Below are 14830 nucleotides of genomic sequence, written 5' to 3' on the forward strand. Positions count from 1 at the left end.
TAGCTCTAGCATTAGCTTTAACTTTAGCTCTAGCTTTAGTCACAGGTCTGCTCGTCTGGTGGAGACTAGGGCCTAATGAGAGCAGGACTGTTTTAGCGAAGTAGGTAGACGGACAGGCAAGCCTGTCCAATCATTTCATTTGGGCCAAATTAAATTATTGGTCAGGCTTGTTACAGGCCTGAAAAAAACAGATGCACTGATAAAAAATATATAAACTTGATTTGATTTATTGATTGCTGCCGTAATTTTAAGAGAATTTCCACAAATATGACAAAAATGCTTCTAAAATAAATTGCTTATGCTGGCTTAAAGTCATTATTTAAATGTTCATCGCAATTGATTATTTTGCAGTGAACTTTGTTTTTCATGTAAGAAAACTAAGGGGAAAAATATGGTTTCTCATTGCTGGGCCATACCGCACTATCCAATCCTAGATCCCTAAAATAAAATGGCATAGTCTTAAGTAGGTTTACATAGCAGGTGTCCGGTTCTACTGGTATTTGTCAAATGTCTTGAACTTTTGGTCCTTATTTATACTTATTGTGGTTCTTAGTTATTTTTCCCAGTTTTTCTCAGTTACATGTGTATTTCACCAGGAGATGTTGTCTCTTGTGTTCATCTTCTCTAAGGTCAAGTGAACTGCTGTGAGTACTTGTCTGATTGCCTTAAGAGGCAACATGAGTCCGCAATCCAAAACCACTACAGCTACTGAGTCATGCAGTGGAGGTCAAAGTTCAGCCCCGCCCGCCACCCCTGGGTGTCAAACAAACAAACAGTTAGTCAGCCAGTCTGTTAGGAATGAGGAGCGGTAGTCTTCCTGCTGGGAAGATGACTTACATGCTCTATCGTTCCATTATCTTTTTTGGAGACTATAAAATGCATTTAAAATAGTTATTTAAATTGTTGTACTTTTCTTCATTTCTAAATATTTTTTTTAATTTGAGCTTGTTAAGAGACAAACATTCTTAGGAATAATGCTTCAATGTCTTAAAATGGCACAAACAACGATATATGATTTGGGTTAAAGTGCAGCTAGAGAACTCAAACTCAAACCAGTCACTGAACTACAGAACAGCCCTATGGGGATATTTTCTGTACTGATCAGCCAGAGGAGCCACTAAACTAAAGCTCTATGGGGCTAGCTTGTACTGATCAGCCAGTGTAGCTCTATGGGGCTAGCTTCTGTACTGATCAGCCAGTGTAGCTCTACGGGGCTAGCTTCTGTACTGATCAGCCAGTGTAGCTCTACGGGGCTAGCTTCTGTACTGATCAGCCAGTGTAGCTCTACGGGGCTAGCTTCTGTACTGATCAGCCAGTGTAGCTCTACGGGGCTAGCCTCTGTACTGATCAGCCAGTGTAGCTCTACGGGGCTAGCTTCTGTACTGATCAGCCAGTGTAGCTCTACGGGGCTAGCTTCTGTACTGATCAGCCAGTGTAGCTCTACGGGGCTAGCCTCTGTACTGATCAGCCAGTGTAGCCTGTTAACTCTGCATCACTGCATGTGCACGATGCACTGAACCGAAATAAAAGGTATACTGTGGATATGACTTTTATTTAACCTAGCCTAAACATTCAACCTTTAACATTCACACAAATCAAAACAAGGCTCTTGACATGACAGACAGGCAGCATGATAATGGTGTGGATAGACCTTTAGGCGCTGGTCCTGTCGAGTCACGACCGGGCCCCACTGGCGGTGAACCAACCCCAAACAGTCCCCCTATATTACCCAGGATTCAACCGCTGTTGGAGACGGAAGAGGGAAGGCTGGGTAAATTCATCTTGGCTGAATTTAACATGGGATTATCTTGCGTACATTCGTTGCATACCGATATTGATGAGAGAACATTTAACAAGCTGAGGTGGTTTTACTGAGATGGACCCTTTTTGTTTTGTTTCCTAGGCTGCTGTTTGGCACTCTCTATCCTGCATACTACTCTTACAAAGCAGTGAAGACCAAAAATGTCAAAGAATATGTGAGTATATGAGCTACCAAGATTTGAACACTGTTCAACACACACACACACACACACACACACACACACACACACACACACACACACACACACACACACTACTTTTTATAGCTGAATTGAGCTGTGTGCCGCTGCTGGTCCTGGTTTGTCTTTTTGTCTACAACACACGTGCACATCCTGTTTGAATCCTAATGTCACACGGAACCAGAAGGGCGGATAACAATGAACTCAGATTCCAGATGCTCTAATCATTTTATTGCTCCTTGATACCGTTTTATGATTGAAAAAAAAATAATAATTATCAATCGCCTTTTTACTGGATGTACAATATTTAATCTGATTCCGATTGGATCCTTATTTTGCAAGCAATTCGTTTAAACGCAGAAGCTTTGAATGACCTCTCATGGACTGAGAGCTCATTGTGGAAAACGGTTTTCCTTGTTTTTTTTGGTGATGCCAATGTTTATCTCTTTGCGAGGTGAACTTCTTACAAACCTCTTATGTAGATGAGCATATGGGCTTATCATCGTGACGGCATTAGCTACCTCATTTTAACACTCAAACGCAAATTGCTGAAATGCAATTCGCAAGCAATGTCTCCCATCCTCCTATATCTACATCTAATAATGTATGTCTCCTATACCTTAAGGATATGACTGTTTGCTTGCTAAAATCCAAAGTAGTTGAGGCAAGTAAACATAATATTTGCAAATGACGTTTCAACCAGAGGGTGTTGCTAGAGCACCAAATCCTCCGCGATACATATTTATGTGTATTATATCATATAATAACAGAACAGAAGATGAGCTTAATGTCTGCCTTGCGGAAAGGAAAGCTGGCATATCACGGATCGACCACAACCATACACAACCACCTACAAGCAAAGCACCCTAGCACTGGGGGTCCGTCTACAGGTCAGCAGTCAGTGGCTAGCTTTTTGGTTAGACCACGAACGTTAGATGCTAGGTGGGCAGAGAAAATGACTCTCAAAAATGATCGCGAAAGACATGCTACCCATCAGTTTCATTGAAGGGGAGGGTTTTCGCGAGTTCATGGCATTTGTTGAACCTGAGTACACTGTCCCATCTAGAAAGACGGTCACTTCTAGACTGGAAAAGTTATACGATGATGGTGCAAGCGATCTACGCACCCAATTAGCAAGTGCCAATAAAGTGTCACTGACGACAGATTAGTGATCAGCGCTGACAACAGTGTCCTATCTCACAATCACCGCTCACCACATACGCAACTGGGAGATGCACAGTGCTGTTCTTCAGACCAAAGCCATGTCAGAATGGCATGCGGCTGAAAATCTGTCAATTGTGCTCACAAACGCGACAGCACATTGGGGTCTAGGTGGGAAAGTGTCCGCATGCGTGCATGACAATGCCAGCAATATGGTTCTAGCCAACACTGGCCTTGAATGGGACTCTCAGCCTTGTTTCGCGCACACTCTACAACTGGCCATAAATGACGGCTTCAAACTACAGCAAATAAACCACATAATTTCATCTGGCAATCGTCTGGTTTCACATTTCCACCATAGCACAGTTGCAACCGAGGCATTGAAACAAAAGTAACAACAACAAAACTTGCCCGAACACAAATTAGTGCAGTTCTGCCGGACAAGGTGGAACTCTATTCATGATATGTTCGAGCATTTGTTAGAGCAGAGTCTGCTGGGGCCGTGTCTGCTGTTTTATCAGACAGGACAGTCACTAAATTATCAGATGCTCGCACCCTCGAGCAGACTGACAATAGCTGGACAGTAATGGAAGAGCTCTTACCCGTGTTGCACTCTCTCAAATGTGCCACCACCGCCTTGTGCAGAGAATCTGGAGTATCCATCTCAATGATTTACCCGGTGACGGCAACTTTACTGTCCAAACACCTCAAAGAAACTCCTGGAGAATCCCCCAAGGCACGAGGTTCAAACAGACCGTGGCTGCCTCACTGGAACGGCGACTCGCACCTGCAGATATCCGCAACACTCGCAAGGTTGCATACATCGCGTCCTTCTTGGACCCGAGACACAAACACCTCAGGTTTGCCACAGATGAAGTCAGACGCGTTGTAAAGGCCACGGTGAGTGACCTCCTCTCCAGCCCTGAAAGCGATGACGAGGGCCGAGAAGATGCAGTTGCATCAAATGAAACCGAACTGTCAGCTAAAAAAAAAAGGAGTGATTGCCTGTCTGCATCTGCAATTGCGGTACTGTTTGGCGAAGATTACAGCGAGGAAACATTGACACACACAGCTGAGCTAAGTAATTACTGCCAGGATATATGCCCACCTCTCCACATTGACCCCATGACCTGGTGGAAAGCCAACGACTGCAAATACCCCCACAAAATTGGCAAACACATACTTGGGTGTGCCTGCAACATCAGTGCCATCAGAGCGTGTGTTCTCCGCAACTGGACTAATCGTCAACAGATTGCCGTCTTCATCCCGAACATGTGGATATGCTCATTTTTTTAACAAAACTATGGCATAGATAGATAGATAGTGCTAGACTATGACCACTTACCTTTGTTATGTGTTAATAAAAGTTCACGTTTGTTTAGGCTGTATTGCCAACATCTGTGTTCCGCTATAAGCCTAAAATCATTATGGCATATATAGCACATTTTCGTATGAACAATTAATTTTGATACAGAACGAAACTATGGATGTTAATATACATTTATAAACACAGATTTTTTTTTTTAAAGAGTTTGACGTCAAGTTCATGTTGTAGCCTAGTCTAAGACTACCGTCATTCCTGCAGCCTAAAATCATTAATGCTTGAGGCAACATGAAATTAACAGTTTTGAAGATGATTTGTTTTTAAAATTTAAAAGGTTCTGAACAGTTTCCGATAGGCCATTGTTTCCATAGGCTAAAGACGTGTCTAGTTCAGTCATGCAGGCTGCGTTCAGTGAAAGATAATTAAATAAAGCAATCTGTTTTCGGTGCATGTAGGCCTATCTGCCTAAGCCTACGTTGAAATAATTTGATGTTGATGGCGCAGTTGTTGAATTAAACAAATTGATTTCATACAAATCATAAAAACCTCTCCCTGTGTCATTGTGTGTGCGTGTCTACGATGTTTGTGTGTGCGTGCGTCCGTGCGGTTCTTGATTGACAGATTTTTGAATAATATTCAAATTCTTATCAGCGAATATTGAATAATATTTTTGCCAGAAATGCACATCCCTACAAAATACCAGCACACTGCTAGTACTGGGATTTCCACATGTAATAAATTATTTCACCATTTATTTTGGGAGTTGCTGTGTCCATGTCCGTCATCACACACCGATGTTGCCTATTGTGGTCTATTGTAGTCTAACGCTTGGCACTGATGCCGTCAGGGTTTACTGCTGTTAAATGTATCGGAAATCACTTAAGCATAGCAGCGTTAACTGCAGATTGGATGGTGATAGATCTTGATTTAGATTTCTGGTCCAGCCATATGTATCGGTCCCCTTAGAATGAGTCCACTATACATGCATACATGCTCCATGCTGTACAATCACAAGAAGAACAGACTCTTTCTGGAGGCCTTCTGAAGCGCTATCTTACTTGTAAGTTATAACCTATAGTTTCACAGACTCAATAACCTCATTGATAAATATATCAAGGAGCCACTTCACTTGACCCTGGGCTGTTCAGAAGATGACATAATCTCTGAACTTCCTACTGGCACCCTATTGGGCAGTACAGGCCGACCTAGATTCTCCTGCAGAGCCCCTCACCAGAAGACCCTGGAAGCATGTGAACAGAAACGTAACCTGGGACATGGATAATGGTGGGAAGATACTTTAGAGCAAGGCCATGTTATCGGTTTGATTATCCTGTTTTATCTTTTATATTGCACTACTTTTGTGAAATAAATTGCTACTCTATGAACCGCTGACATCACCTTCACCTGTTTGGATTGATCTTGGATGTGAGCACTCAATAGTGAATGATATTTAAACTTGTTTGACTTGCTGAAAGCAAACGTCAAAGGCATCATTCAATTCCAGTTTCAAGCATTGATCCAAGTGTCAGGTCTTTTCTTACTCATTTTTGTCATCTTGCCAATCAGACATCAGATAAATGATCTTAAATGCGATGGCAGACGAGCTCCAGTCTGGGTGAAACAGGTCTGTTCACTCTCTCTGGCTTCATATCTAGACCTATCATGTTGCTGGAGGCGGTCAAGCACATCATTGGCTAACAGCCAACACAGACTAAGCCAGCAATAGTCAACTTCTCCCGGGGAGGAGGACTGAAACATCCTGCCCTTGAAGAAGTGGCTTAAAGGTTTCAAATGAACACCATGTAGACAGGCAACATGAATATGTGGATGGTCCAACGAGGCTGTGGTAGGACTGCTGGATCTGAGGTTATTTATACCCAAACGTGAAATTAAGTTATATTTCATGTAGGCGAAGCTTAGACGGCTACGCCTACAATCATAGAACTAGAGTTGTAATAGCATAGCTATCATTTATTTAGTGCTCCACAGTGGCGGTTTTTAGAGCTACTAGTCTGGGTTCAGAAGGTGTGATATCATAGGTAACGTTTCCTGTACAGTGTGTGTCTGTATGTCCCCCTGCAGGTCAGGTGGATGATGTACTGGATCGTCTTTGCTCTTTACACCGTGGTGGAGACCATCACCGACTCTACCCTGGCCTGGTGAGTGGTTGATTTGCTGTGCATCATAAGGCCTAAAGTCCCAAAAAACTCTTGGGCCGTATCTTTACGCACCGCTGATGCGTAGAGATGGGTGGTCAAAGCTCAATGCATGCGTCTGTCCTCCAGGTTCCCTCTCTACTATGAGCTGAAGATAGCCTTCGTCATCTGGCTGCTGTCTCCCTACACCAGAGGAGCCGGACTGATCTATAGGAAGCTCCTCCACCCCCTGTTGTCCTCCAGAGAGAGGGTACTAGGACTCTACGTCTTTAGCTCTGGCACTCGGGCTGCTCTGTGGAGGGTCTCGGCTGACTGGAAAGGGCTTTCCTGATTTTAAATATCTATCGAAATGTGTTTGTTATTATGTTTGTTTGTTGTTATTAGGAGCTCACCCTCTCCCTCTCTCTCCTTCTGCCCTCCCAGGAGATTGATGAGTATATAGTCCAGGCCAAGGAGCGGAGCTATGAGACCATGGTCAACTTTGGCAAGCAGGGCCTGAGTATAGCGGCCACTGCTGCTGTGACCGCCGCTGTGAAGGCAAGTGTCTGTCTGTGTGTGTGGGTGTGGGTGTGTGTGGATGTTTGAGCCTCCACAGTGTTGTGCTAGTGGCACAGACTTCAGACCCACACACTCAGACTTTACCATGCGCAGGTGATGCCAGGACATTAGTCTTGAACGCGTCCAATGTTTCCCTCTGGCTCTAATGGGTGACAGTAACCCAATTCCCTGAATTTTTGTGTGTGTACCTTTTTTGTTTACCTTTATTGTTTGGCTTGAAAGAGGAGCCTCTTCTCAGAATGTAGTGCAGCTCTCTGAACAGGGCCAGCAATGAGCTCATTGTGGAGGTCAACATATGTCAGCCATACCGGCTTGTTTCCAGAGCATGAACTTTGTACATGTGTACATTTAACACTCCGTTTTTGTAACCGCTCTTGCTGTAACTAGCGGTGCAGGTCAAACTACTATTGGGCTCTAGGCTCTAAGTGATGACATAACAACGTTTCATCATGTGCAGGGCTTGGCCTGGGCTGTTGATTGGATGAATATATCAATCTATTCTTTGACATATCTGTTCTAAATAATGTGAGATTATGGCCAGGTGTTGGTTCTAATATTGTAATGAAGCCACAGTATTGTAATATTTATAACTTCTGTATTCTATCGTCTAGGTTAAACCAGACCTGGCCTAACAGACTCGTTCTGCTTGAGCCCTGATACCGAACATTACTATCTACTATGTTGTAACATGCTGCTAGATATGAAACCAATCCCTAGTCTTATTTATAGGCACTACCTTCCACAAACTCTGCTGCACGCATTCAAAAAGAGATGGATGTACAAACATCATTAATATTGAAATCTTTCTGCTGGTGCTAGTTACCTCTCTGCTCTCTCCGTTTCCCCCTCGCTGGTACTGACCCCCTCTGTCTTTAGGACCCCTGTTCTTCACCTGGCCCCTCGGGGAGGTAAAGCATCCACAACTTCAAGTGTTGACTGCATGAAAACCCCTGTTCTGCTTTCCCATCCGCACCCTTCCATGTTTCAGAAATCTGCATGGCATCCCTTACCAAAGTCTCCATACTCTCTCACTCATTCTCTCGCCTGCCTTGCCCATGAGATGACCTAAAGCCTTGTTTTCCAGGGCAGATGGACAGACGGAGGGGTCATTTTAGATGGAACCTGCCTAAAGCAGCCTCAGGAGTAAACTAACCCAGTCTGGAGTGATGTGTGTAGCGCATGCAACAACTGTTAAATATGTAGTGCTCCCTCGTGCCTGCCCATAGCTGATGGGCCACAGATGAATATAGAACCACGGGCCAATGAGAGAAGGAGAACCATTGAATGCATGATTCATCAAGGGCAGCTGAGTTTTTACTTGGGTTATAATATGTAATCTCACTGGTCTCCTGGTCTCCTGAGCCGGGGTGGGGTGGCGTTCTGTGGACCTCAGGCTGCGTTCCCCTTATTGGCACACGTCTTCAGGGGCAGGTCGTCTCTTGTCTGTCTTTCTCTCACGGAAGAAACGAGCGTGGATGGGCGCTCCCCTCCTTTTTCCTGAGAGTCGTATTTCAAACGCCCGGGGTGCACCTAAACAAGACGGCTACCGTAATAAACCAGTTTCCTGTATAAGTCAGACCACTATAGTCATAAACCAGTTACCTGTTCAAGTCAGACCACTACAGTAATAAACTAGTTACCTGTTCAAGTCAGACCACTACAGTAATAAACCAGTTACCTGTTCAAGTCAGACCACTACAGTAATAAACCAGTTTCCCGCGTAAGTCAGACCACTACAGCAGTGCAGCACTTTCCATCAATAGGATTATACAACTGGTCCCTTAGGCAAATTTCCAAATGTCCCTGCTTTATATTTATTGTAGCTTTTGAAGTTTTTTATTTTGTGCGCAAGCACTATCCGCCCATTGAAACAGACTTGTATTCATCGGCATGTGGTTTAATAGAAGTGTTATACAAGTGGGTCTTGGTTGGGTTTGACTTGGGTTACTGTGTGTGTGTGTGTGTGTGTGTGTGTGTGTGTGTGTGTGTGTGTGTGTGTGTGTGTGTGTGTGTGTGTGTGTGTGTGTGTGTGTGTGTGTGTGTGTGTGTGTGTGTGTGTGTAGGGCCAGGGTGCCATCACGGAGAAGCTGCGGAGTCTGAGCATGCACGACCTGACCCAGATCGGCCAGCAGGACGAGTCCCGGGGGAACCAGCTGTACCCGTACAGCTCCTCCAACCCGGCTGTGAAGAGGGCTCAGAACCCGGACGCTGTGGACGGACCAGGTACCCCCCCCCCCTTCGCTGGGTGCAGTGGGTTAATTCTCATGTCCACAACTGAACAGTTGTGTGTGCCCGTTCCCGGATCGGCCTATCAGGTTTGAGGTGACCCGCCTCCGCAGACGCCACGCATAAAGACCAGATCAGCAGGGCCCTTCTTAAGTGCTGGTTTTATTCTTTGTACGGGCCCGCCTTTCCACCAAATGCATTAGTCTGTAGTGTCGTTTAAAACCCTGCATGGTGGTCCTGCAGGTTGGGCCTCATCAGTCCCCCTCAGGCACGTGACCCAGGCTGGACGTGCCCCCTCCTGGGAGAGCAGCACATGACCTTCAGGGGGCTACGCCCAGACACAGGGTCATGTGACTGTGGAATGTGACTTCACTTTGTGAGTCATAACACTTACTTGGAGAGAGGAAAACCAGTGGGTGGAGGGAGAGAAGGCTTGGTTTATAGGAGAGACTAAGAAAAGACCACCACCACCACCACAAGACACTGGCCACAGTGTAAACACATTGCACACACATTCAAGGATGGAATCCAACATTCGACGATTGATCCGCGGTCCTTTCCTATTGGAAAGGGTCAGTGGACTACTGTTGAATGCTACCTTAGGTCTTATTCAACCTTTCTGTTTCTTTCTACAGCCATGTGGGGTTGGGTGGTGTTCTAACGTGAGAGTTAAACAGACTGGAGGTCTTCTCTTGATGGCCCGTCTGCTCTGGCCTCAGGGCAGACCGTAGGAGTCCTAATGCACGTATTGTGTGCCATCTTCAACCATCCATCTGCACTCGGGTTCTGTCTCTCATTATCACGGTGACGTTCCCTCGTGTACACTCTGACTGTGAGCACCTAGAACAACACATCTTACCATCGGACTCTCAGAGCGCCCTCTGCCTCCACGTCCTCGTGGCTGCCCTCCATTTTGCTGGGTGTGATGGATAGTGTGTGGGGGGGGGGGGTGAAGGTGAAGAGAAGGGGGAAGAGAACAGGAAGTGGTGGGGGAGGCGGCGGCTGAGGTGGGTTGTACAGAGTGGATCTGTTGGAAGTGATGGATGGAGAGAGAATGGGCAGGCCCTGAAACGGAGAGGAGGAGGAGGAGGAGGAGGACAGGCGCAGCAGGGCAGGTGACAACCGCTCGCTGGAGAGAGGGAGCGAGAGAGAGAGAGAGAGGGAGGGAAAGGGAGGGCCGCTGGGAATCCAGCTGACCCAGCAGAAACAAGGGGAAAGGAAAGGAAGAGATTAGCAATAATTAGGCATGGAAGAGACACTCTACACACACGCACACACACACAGACAGAGATACAGATACAGATAGACACGACACAGACACAAAGAAAAAAAGAAAGAAAGAGATTAAACACAGAATGGAGTATGAAGTTCACACAAAAGCATCACTGTTAAGGGAATGTTTTATGACTATTGCAATTGCTACTGAAATACAAATACAAAGGAAAATATCTGTAGCCATTGCATGCACACTCTGCATCTCCTTTGAAATAAAAAAAAACAAATTCCGACCTTTTCTGCTGTCTAGGGCGGGCCAGAAGGCTCTGACCCTCCCTGATTCAGGAAATTTGAGAATTCAAACCTCCGACTCGACTTGTAACGTTGAGGAATGGCTGGAATCTGGAATTCCCAGAAAGATCAGTTGTGGTAAAAAAAGAAAGAAAAAAGTGTCCCAGTTGTTGAAGGAAGTATTCTGTAGCCCGACTCTGTGTTCACCTCATGTTTGAGTTATTCTTTGTGTGTGATCCTACTTGGCACGGGGCCAGGTGGCCGGCTGTCCAGACCTTCAGACATGGGGCGCTGGTAACGGCCCTGATAAGAGGCCCCTAGGGGCTGACCAACATGGTCCCCACGTGCAGCCCTTCGTCAGAGTGAACGGCCAATATTCCCAGACGAGGTGGTGTTGTTGTGAAGCACCACACCCTTCCCAGATGGAGAAGAAGCATTACCTCTCACCTCCATCCCCCCCCCTATAGCCGTGGTGCTGTGAGAGGTGGCTACCTCAGCATTGAACACCGTTCAACAGCATTGGGCTGGTGAAAGGCTTTATATCTACATCTGTGTAGATGTATGAAGACTCTCCTGCTAAATGAATCCTTTCACACATGCACACACACACACACACACACACACACTCTGCCTGGCTCGGATTCCAGCCTCTCTCTCTGGCGACGCAGGGGGATTTTTCCCTCTTCCTCTTCCTGGTCTAATAGACTCCAGATGTGGCAGCAACAACAGCCCACCGCGGCAGGGAGGCTCCACAGACCATGGCACGAGGGACGGCAGGCTGCTGGGGAGTCTGGCCCTTTATTTAGCTCTGCTACAATGGTGCTACACGTCCCTGTACTTAAAGCTTACTGTTTTCAGCCCCTTTCTCCAGGACTCCAAAGGACATCTTTGTTGTTGTTTTTCCTGTGTTGTTTTTCCTACTCCAGGAACAAAGGAAGCCGCTTTAGTGGTTCCTGTGTGTCTCTGCCTCCCCCTGCTGGAGGACCGTGGGCGGTACACGGTCCACCACTCAGGTAGTGTCTGTGAGGGGATGCTGACGTGAGGACTGTGTGTGTGCAGAGTACTACTACGACCAGGAGGACGAGCACACCGACGACGAGGCGGAGCCCACCTTCTCCGAGGACGAGGCCGTCACCCAGCGGGGCCTGAGGCGCTCGCAGAGTGTCAAGATCACCCGCTCCCGGGTCCGCAAAGACGTGAGTGGGCGGGAGCACCGGCAATAATGTCCCCCTATGTCCCCCTCCCTCTCTCACTAATGTCCCCCTAATGTCTCTCTCCCTCTCTCACTAATGTCCCCCTCCCTCTCTCACTAATGTCCCCCTAATGTCTCTCTCCCTCTCTCACTAACGTCTCTCTCCCTCTCTCACTAACGTCTCTCTCCCTCTCTCACTAATGTCCCCCTAATGTCTCTCTCCCTCTCTCACTAACGTCTCTCTCCCTCTCTCACTAATGTCCCCCTAATGTCTCTCTCCCTCTCTCACTAATGTCCCCCTAATGTCTCTCTCCCTCTCTCACTAATGTCTCTCTCCCTCTCTCACTAATGTCCCTCTAATGTCTCTCTCCCTCTCTCACTAATGTCTCTCTCCCTCTCACTAATGTCTCTCTCCCTCTCTCACTAATGTCCCCCTCCCTCTCTCACTAATGTCCCTCTAATGTCTCTCTCCCTCTCTCACTAATGTCTCTCTCCCTCTCACTAATGTCTCTCTCCCTCTCTCACTAATGTCCCCCTCCCTCTCACTAATGTCCCCCTCCCTCTCTCACTAATGTCCCCCTAATGTCTCTCTCCCTCTCTCACTAATGTCTCTCTCCCTCTCTCACTAATGTCTCTCTCCCTCTCTCACTAATGTCCCCCTAATGTCCCCCTCCCTCTCTCACTAATGTCTCTCTCCCTCTCTCACTAATGTCTCTCTCCCTCTCTCACTAATGTCCCCCTAATGTCCCCCTCCCTCTCTCACTAATGTCTCTCTCCCTCTCTCACTAATGTCTCCCTCCCTCTCTCACTAATGTCCCCCTCCCTCTCACTGCCCCCCTCCCTCTCGCACAATGATTTGTACAAAACTTATTACATATGAATCCAAGGTTTGAACAAATACCTTAAAGTATATCTATTTGACCATATCTGTCATGTCCTTACGCATTAGCTGCAATACGACCGTCCTCATCCTGAATGGTTTGGGCGGGGGCGTCGGTTAGTGGACCAAGCGACCCCTGCTTTCATTGACTTTGTTTTGAGACGACCTCCTTATCTTGAGTGTTGAGGCACACACTGTTTCAGACGAGCCATTCACCCACTGTTACTGTCGATTCAACTGAAATACTAAAACGATGAAGTAAACGATCCACATGGGGCAAAATGAGGATTGTTTCATTTGTGGTTTTAGTCTTTTTGTTTTATCAACAAGCTTTTGCAAAGCAGCACACGATTCATCAGCAACCTCCAGTCCCTCACTCTGCCGGAGCACACTCCCAGCAGAGGGGTTTGGGGAAGTGGCTGTGTGTGTGAATCCCACAGACCACATGAGGCTCTGAGCCACCTCAGTGGAGGCAGCACGGCACTTGATCCACTGGTGCAGATTCAAACGCGCTGTGAAAACGTTTAAACTAGTCCCGGGTAGGGCTGGGACTAAATATTGATACGGCAATATATCGTCGCCCTTCTTTGTGCGATAAGAGAAACGATATGCTGGCGCCAAATATCGATATAATATATATATATATTTTAAGAATTTTAATTAACATTTTTATGCTTTATTCATTTATTCAAATATTGGTATTTTAATTAATAAAATAAGGCACTCTAAACTGATTTCCACTCCTGGAGGTGGTGCTCATAAAAAGCGTGCGAGCGGTTTAGGCTGTGTAATGCAAACGTGGCGGAATATAAATAATAATAATTAAAACATTGACAATTACAATAGGTTGCCTCGCACTTTGTGCTTGGCACCTAATAATAAATATAGTTGCAAGCAACCATGAAGCATCCTACTGTATGATCGTATGACCAACAGTATGACAGTATGACCGACAGTATGACCGAATGACTGACAGTATGACTGTAGATTGCCAAGTGCAGATTAGAGTATATTTTGAGAAATAGATGTCTTCCATATGTGGAGGTATGCTGAGCTTGGTTGGTATGGTAATATGGCATTGGTATGCCTAAAAAACTAAACAATCACCAACCGTGTTTCTAAAGCATACTGTGTCAAAATCCACTGTCGCAAAATGACGTGTGTACCGCTTTAAGGCCCAACCTGCATTGTAGAGAGGCCGTGGTTCAGAAGGGATAACTTCAAAAAAATGTTTTTTGGTTGTTTTTTCAGATATAGTCTTAAATTTGGCATGGGTATACTATGGAATCCCCTCTTAATACCCATATTATGTTCCACGCGCCTGCCAATTTTTATAACTTTTGGAGCCAAAAAGTCAGGTTAAAAATAATAATACTAACGAATACAATAGGGTTCCTACGGATTTCGTAGGATCCCTAATAATACATTTTATTTCTAACACACTTTACATCAAACAAATGATCTCAAAGTGCTAACAAATGACCTCGAAGTGCTAACAAATGATCTCAAAGTGCTAACAAATGATCTCAAAGTTAGAAGGTGTTTTCTTCGTTGTGAAGGGACATCTCCCTTGTATGCTTTGCCAAAGGCAGAGCCTTCACATAGCCATCTCAAAATTCTCAGCAACTGGGTGTTTCACATAGGGGTTGTAATACTCATTAAAGTAGGAGGAAAATGAATGTGCTCGACAACCCTTTATTGTTGTAAATCAATTCTATGAGATCAAACAAATTAAATAATAAACAGTAAAAAAAGAAGCCCATAATACGACCCCTTTAATAAAAACGGTTATCTCCCTTGGAATGTCTTTTTTTAATCCACAAAAAG

The 14830-nt window shown here is 45.6% G+C and overlaps 1 protein-coding gene across 1 annotated transcript in view; it reads left to right on the forward strand.

The window, feature by feature from the left end:
- The window catches only part of reep3b (receptor accessory protein 3b), a 29393-nt gene that overhangs the window by 12413 nt on the left and 2150 nt on the right, over positions 1 to 14830 (forward strand). Inside the window, exons 2-7 of the mRNA XM_084485485.1 lie at positions 1904 to 1976; positions 6568 to 6644; positions 6771 to 6891; positions 7065 to 7178; positions 9263 to 9422; positions 11991 to 12127. Of these exons, the coding sequence (XP_084341611.1) occupies positions 1904 to 1976; positions 6568 to 6644; positions 6771 to 6891; positions 7065 to 7178; positions 9263 to 9422; positions 11991 to 12127 (682 nt within the window). The remainder of the gene's footprint in view (positions 1 to 1903; positions 1977 to 6567; positions 6645 to 6770; positions 6892 to 7064; positions 7179 to 9262; positions 9423 to 11990; positions 12128 to 14830) is intronic.

Source organism: Micromesistius poutassou (genome assembly GCF_964030765.1).
Source record: "Micromesistius poutassou genome assembly, chromosome: 21".
In the NCBI taxonomy this organism is placed as follows: Eukaryota; Metazoa; Chordata; class Actinopteri; order Gadiformes; family Gadidae; genus Micromesistius; species Micromesistius poutassou.